The 6,675-nt window shown below is 33.8% G+C and overlaps 1 protein-coding gene across 1 annotated transcript; it reads right to left on the bottom strand.

Moving 5' to 3' along the window:
- Positions 1–223: 223 nt before the first annotated feature.
- LOC131148903 (UDP-glucose iridoid glucosyltransferase-like) lies at positions 224–2,845 on the bottom strand. The gene is made up of 2 exons (XM_058098865.1): positions 2,142–2,845; positions 224–1,260 (listed from the first exon to the last, which is right to left on the bottom strand). The coding sequence occupies exons 1-2, from the start codon at positions 2,662–2,664 to the stop codon at positions 380–382; spliced, it is 1,404 nt and encodes a 467-aa protein (XP_057954848.1). The 5' UTR covers positions 2,665–2,845; the 3' UTR covers positions 224–379.
- Positions 2,846–6,675: the final 3,830 nt, after the last annotated feature.

Genomic DNA, 6,675 nt, shown 5'->3' with positions numbered 1-6,675 from the left:
ATTTTCTAACACACCGAAACTTTGGTTTCGTTAAGGATTCAGGGGTAATGGTTTGGTTAACCAAACCATACCCATCCCTACCCATGCATTAACTAAATTGTAAAAATACAATAGTTCATGTGTAAAATTAAAAATTTATCAAATATAAATAATATAAAAATAGACAATTTATTAGAATGAATTAAGATATTAATAACCAACTATTGGTAAAGAAATTCTCTCATTACCAATTAAAGATATTTGTACTTTAGACATATAAGCGTACAATGTCATTTTCAAAAACTAGAGGGTTGTGAACAAATTTTACTCCTTCCCCCACCCCACCTCCTCAAAATAAAATAAAATAAAACGTGTGGCATTCCTCTCAAGTACAGTAACGTCACAAAGATAATATGTGCTTAATCAATTCATCCAAGGCCATGCAAGAAGAACCTCCTTCCTTTACACAGAGTTCAACCTTTTTCTTCAATTCTATTGCCCTCTGCCTCATTTCCTTCCCTTCTTCCTCTATAATTAGCCTTCTTATAGTCCTTCCAATCTCTCCTCCATCCAATCCATTCTTTATTTCTATGTTTAATCCCACCCTCCACACATGGCTCAAGTACCTTGCATTCACTGTCTGGTCGCCATCGAATGGTCGACATATCATTGGAATCCCTTCACAAATACTCTCCATAGTCGAATTCCAACCGCAATGGCTCCAAAACCCTCCTATAGCTCGATGTGCCAAAACCTCTTTTTGAGGTGCCCATTTCACAATGCAACCTCTTTCTCCCACCTTATCTTTAAAATTTTCTAGTAAGGGCTCAATATTGTTCAATCCAAGAACCAAATCGGGGCGAACTACCCACAAGAAAGGTTGCTCGCTATCTACTAAACCCTGAGCCATATGGGTTAGTTCTTTCTCCTCTATGAAACTTATGCTCCCAAAGCTTACATAGATAACAGAGTGATCCACTTGCTTGTTTAGCCATTTAATGCACTTGTCATCTTCTTTTAGTAAGCTAGAAGAGGAAGTTGGAGCCATTTTGTGAAAAGGCCCAATTGTAAAGAATGGAACTCGATACTGTTTTTGGTGTTGTATCAATAATGGTTGTTCGAGGAAGTCTATTGTGTTGTAGATGATGGCACAAGAAGTCTTTGGATTGCAGATAGTAGCCACTAGTTTGAGGAAGCCTTCAAACTTCATAGAATCATAGAATGGCAAATCCTTGAACCTAAGGGGATGAAGTTCAGACACTTCTTCTTGCAATATACAATCTGTTGTCCAAAGTTATAAACAACATGATAGGAAAAAAAAAAATACAAGTTAGATGTTATATTATGACATATTCTCAAATATAATGAATAGGTCCCGATTGTAAAAGATGTTTGGCCCTTTGTTTTGCATTACTTTATTGCTAAACAATGTTGAATTCTTGAATTAATATATCAACTAGATTATTTCAACTAGAAATTCACATTTTTGTGTTTGTTGTCAATAAAGAAAGAAGGAAATTGAAATATCAACTGAATCAATGAAGAAAATTTTGATTATACATATCATGAACATTTTTTTTTAATTATTAATTATATTAAAATATATTTTTATTTTTATTTTTAATGATATATGATATGCAGAAACAATATCATGAAAAATAAGTTTTCCTTTCCATTAACAAAATCCTTGAACCAAACAGTGAGACTAATAGGAAAATATATTGAAAAAATAGATGGGGTACCCTCTGTTGTAAACTCTAAATTAATTTAATAAGTTTCGAATATAATGAACTTTATCACAATGAGTAATTTATTCTGGAGAATCATTTTAAGAATAATCAATTCTAAGTTAAGTTTTGAATTTTAAATCTTTAATTAAAGTTGAGTTCTAGTGATTTATTAGATTTAACCGGATTTTCTTGATTTCACAATAAAGTCATTTGATCTATTATATTAAAAGTATTATATTTCATTAGAGTTGGGTTATATTCAAATCGCGACCCCAATTTGAAGCTCTGGTTCAAATCAAGGAATAATATTAAAAGCTAAAAATAAAAAAATTCAAAGTGTTGACCTCTTAAAAAATGGCATCTCCCGAGATATCACCTTGGGGGTAGGATTATAATACCCCCAAAAAGAAAAACAAAAGGAAAATTACATACCCTGCGGCGGAAAAAGGCCTTGGCGATGGAATTGAGGGATGGCGGCGTAAGATAGCAAGGCGGCGAGTGAGCAGGTGTGCAGCAAGATGCTGGGGATCTCCAGTTGATGAGCCACGGCTTCGGCGAAGTGCATAACTCCGTCGTAGATGACGGCGGCGATCATCTCGTTGTTATTCTCATCGGATGGCCGTGGCTGCGACAACTGGGCCGATAAGTAGTCCCGGAGCGGCGCGGTGCAGATGGTATTGAGAAAGTCAATTTGGGAGGCTGGGTCGCCAGCGGGGAGATCGGGATGGGAGAAGCCGTCGGAAAGGCGGTGGAAACGGAAGTGGGAATGGTTAACGGCCGGGAAGGTGGGCTCGAGGGAGTGGAGGAGGGAGATGGAGAACCCCCTGGAGTGAAGCATGTTCCCCAGCTGCAGCATTGGGTTTACGTGTCCTTGCAGCGGGAACGACACCAGCACCACTCGCCGCCGGCCACCACCTCTCTGTCTCTTCCTCCGCTTCTCCATCTCCATCTCCATCTCTCTCTCTCTCTCTCTCTCTCAAATTGAATATGGCCGATCGAAAAGAAATTAGCAGTTCATAATAGCCGCACGTAGTTGTATTTTTTCTTTTAACTAATCGCACGAGGAGCAGATCAATTTTTCTTCTATATTGCTTGTAGGCAAGTATATCATAAATAGATGGAGGTGTGCTTCTTTATATATATATATATAGATGTTAGAAAATTAAACCTATTCTTATAGATTCTATTCAAATTTGAGTGGACTAGTGAAGTATTTTAATTAATCGAGCATAATCAAATGTTTTCAAAATTTTTTATTTTTATATTAAGTCATATAATATATAATTATATATATTTATTTATACATTTAATATTGACTTATGTTTCAAATTTAATAATTTTAAAATTAATATTAACCTTTCTTAGGATTTAATATTTTTTTTATTGTATCAACGTTCAAATGTTATGAAATCTCCAAAAAAGATTTATATATTATAATCTCCTTCGCCAAACCCCCCCCCCCCCCCTACACGTAATAGAGAAAATAATTGCTTATAAACTATTGAAAGTAACTTTAATCTGTAGCATGTATCAAGTTTTTCTTTTAATAACATTATCCAAGATTAATGGTCATTTCTTATAATTGATGAAGTGCTTTTTAGCATTGCGGTTAGCTAGGCATATAAATAAGTTATGTAAAGAAAATTCATCAAATTAAGTAGCATGTGTGCAACGACCCAAAAATTATGCTATTTTTAAAAAATAAATAAATGCATAAACTACTCTAATATCCCTGTTATAGCATCTCAGGCCTCAAAAGGGCACTGAGGTATTCATGTACACAATAAACACACCTATGCAACGAAAAATATAAAATTAAACAGCCATATATATACATACAATACCAAAACTTAGTGTTTTCAAACTATAGGTACATTTATACATCTCTTACCAGTACCATCTATCCCAAAACACAACGCTCTGTACACCTTTACCCTATAGGCAGGGCAATTAAGAGGTCACTTTATCTGCGAGCCTAATCTGCTCACCTAACTGACTCACCTAAAAAATGTTAAAGTAATGGGATGAGACAACGCTCAGTAAGTGGAAACATGTTATTACTAGTGTGTAGCGATCAAGTTGCATAACTATTATAATAACATCTGAAACTGTATAAAATAGTAAATCTATACAAAGTATATCGTACATTCATCGTAGTTTAAAATATAACTATATCTTCTGATTTTCTACTTTTCATACTTCTAATATCATACTATATTTATCAAACATTGTAAATCTATATACATATACATAACTGTAATTTTCCCTAAAAATCCGTATGTCATGATTTGACCCCTCATGACAGGGTTGTGCGGCCCGTACACGGGACTTAACTATGGTTGACCCACCAAGTAAGTCACTGTACTCTGTCCTTCCTCAGTCCGGCCAAACTGCATCCACTCCTAAGCACGAAATTGGAAAAACTATCTCTTCAAACCGGGCCCCCTCAACCCAGAGTTCTGGGGAGTTTGCAAGCTCTCCAAGCGCAGTTGACGATACCCACATACTATCTAAGATATGTGGTTGCACTCTGATATGTAATAGCAACAATATCGTACTTTGTTATCTGTATCTCTCTGTAATATTTCATCAAGGATCTAATACTATATATATATATATACTACTACTACTACTACTACTGCTTTAATTACTTTATAGTTTTCCTCATGTTTTCAAAATGGCCATAACACTGTATATCTGAACTGTATATACTATGATATTTGGACCACATGTCTGTAGTAACGGACTGCAATAACTGTATATCTATCTATATAATCTATAGCTCTAAGTGTTATGGTTTTTGGAAACATGATATTCTGTAATTACTATAATATGCTGTTCTGAATAAAAAACTGTAATATACTGATCTGAATAAAAACTATAATACTTGTTTGATAAATATCTGTTCATATCTGTATATACTATAAATCATGATATGCTGAGAAAAACTATATAAATTCCATATCAGGTAAACATCCACTTAGGCCACACAAATATTAAAACTCATAATCTGTAAAATTGGATAATAAACTAGTATAAATATAAATATATATAAAATTTCTGATATCTTTGCTAAAATTTCCTAGCATAGCATATTTCCCTTACCTAATTTCTGAAAAGTCTCTTTTTCTGTATCTAGTCCCACACCCGCACGGTTTCCCACTCAACGCCCTGAAAACCACGTATCTCAGAACAAAACATCAGTATTTTTCCATGTACTACATTTGTTATAATTAAGGGAAAGGCAAATAGTAAATAAAATGTCTTACCCTGAAATTGGGATAGAATTCAAGTCAGCCCCACCAACAATCCACTCTATCAGACTTGAAGAGAACTTTCCCAAGAGCGTCATGATGGCCTCGGATCGTCGAACCGGCGAGAATCCAGCTCGAAAACTTAGAGAGAAGGGGGAGGGGACGAACTGCATAAGGAGAGAGAGAGTGTGTGATTTGTGCGAGAATTTTAGCTAAAAAATCAAGTTTAAGCTATTTATACACTGGCTTTCGTCGACGAGCCATGTCACCTCGTCAACAAGGTCAAGAAGGAAGTTCGTTGACGAATACCTACTACTTGTCAACGAAATTCAGAACTAAAAAAAATAGCCTCTCAGAATCTTCTCGTCGACAAGACCCTCATGTGTGCTCTTCGATGAATCTCCTGTGTTCGTCGACGAGACCTTGTTTAATTTTTCTCCTTTTCTCTCCTCCTCCTATTATTAAATGAAGGAAATTATCCAGGTCTCTACAGTGTGAGATTACGAATTTTAAAATAAAAATATTTAAACGCCGTGTCATATTAAGTTTTGTCTAAATATGTCTAAGAATAAGAAAATTTAGATCATTTTTAAATTAATATTAAATACATGTATAAAAATATATAATCGACATTTCTATCTAGGCAAATAGTAGTCTAATTCATTATTTTACTTAACAAAACTCAAACTCTACATATAGTTGACAAAAGGAATAAAAATAAAATGGTTAATAGATGTGGGTGAGACATAAAAGTTTACTCAATGATTGACTAGTATGTTAGGTTACCATTTTAAATAAGGGTAGCGAAACGGGGCAATGGGTTGAGTTTGGGCCAAGTCATAATCGAGCAAGACTTAAATGAGTTGCTTTTAGGGTGATCTGTTTATAAATAGGTGGGTAAATCAAAAATTCATACTTACCCAATTAATGAACAATTTATAAATGGGTACTCATTAAATTTCTGCAAAACTATATATATATATATATTTCTATTCTAGCTTTTTTTTTTTTTTTTTGCATCAAATAACATAGTTTATACATATATAAGGAATTTAATATTTTTTGTATAAAAAACTAAACTATGACTCGACGACCTGACTTGAATATGTTCAACCTCGTTGACGCATTTATAAACGGGTCACTCCTTTGACTCAAACTCATTTTAAATGGGTGAGTAATGGGTCACCCATTTTGGTCTTGACCTGTTTTTTTTTTTTACAAGGTTATACATGCTCAAGTTTAGTCTATTTGCATATAATTATAATATTTGCATAGGAAGATATGTGAATTTAATTTTTTTTTTTTAATTCAATAATTTTTAATAATTTAAATATCTTTATGTTTATATTAGTCACTTTGGTTGAACATACTCTTGCCCAACAGGGACACAGCTGAACTCAATCATATGCACACTCATATACTAAATCTTGCAAATATATACAGATACATACATGCTTTTACCTAGCATAAGTGCCCATGTATAGAGATGGGTAAGAAAAATTGAAATCAAACCAAATCGCAAAACTGAACCGAAAAATCAGCTAACCATTTTATTGGTTTACTTTCAATTCGGAATTCTTAATGTTTTTCAGTTATCAGTTCGGTTTCAGTTCAACCAATTCAATATCTACAATTAACTGAACCATACCAATTAGATTTTAATAATTTAAATTAAAAAATTGTATCAATCTAATGTTCATGCTTAATGTTAT

The sequence above is a fragment of the Malania oleifera genome, chromosome 2 (assembly GCF_029873635.1).
Source record: "Malania oleifera isolate guangnan ecotype guangnan chromosome 2, ASM2987363v1, whole genome shotgun sequence".
Taxonomy (NCBI): domain Eukaryota; kingdom Viridiplantae; phylum Streptophyta; class Magnoliopsida; order Santalales; family Ximeniaceae; genus Malania; species Malania oleifera.
The sequence above is the reverse complement of the archived record's forward strand: the minus strand, read 5'-3'. Positions and strand labels throughout refer to the sequence as shown.

Bases quoted from the DNA above. Each gene is read 5' to 3' on its own strand.
- LOC131148903 (XM_058098865.1), bottom strand. From the start codon at position 2,664: ATGGAGATGGAGATGGAGAAGCGGAGGAAGAGACAGAGAGGTGGTGGC. The intron at 1,261-2,141 runs GTATGTAATTTT...TTTGGACAACAG, and splicing joins AGGCCTTTTTCCGCCGCAGG to ATTGTATATTGCAAGAAGAA.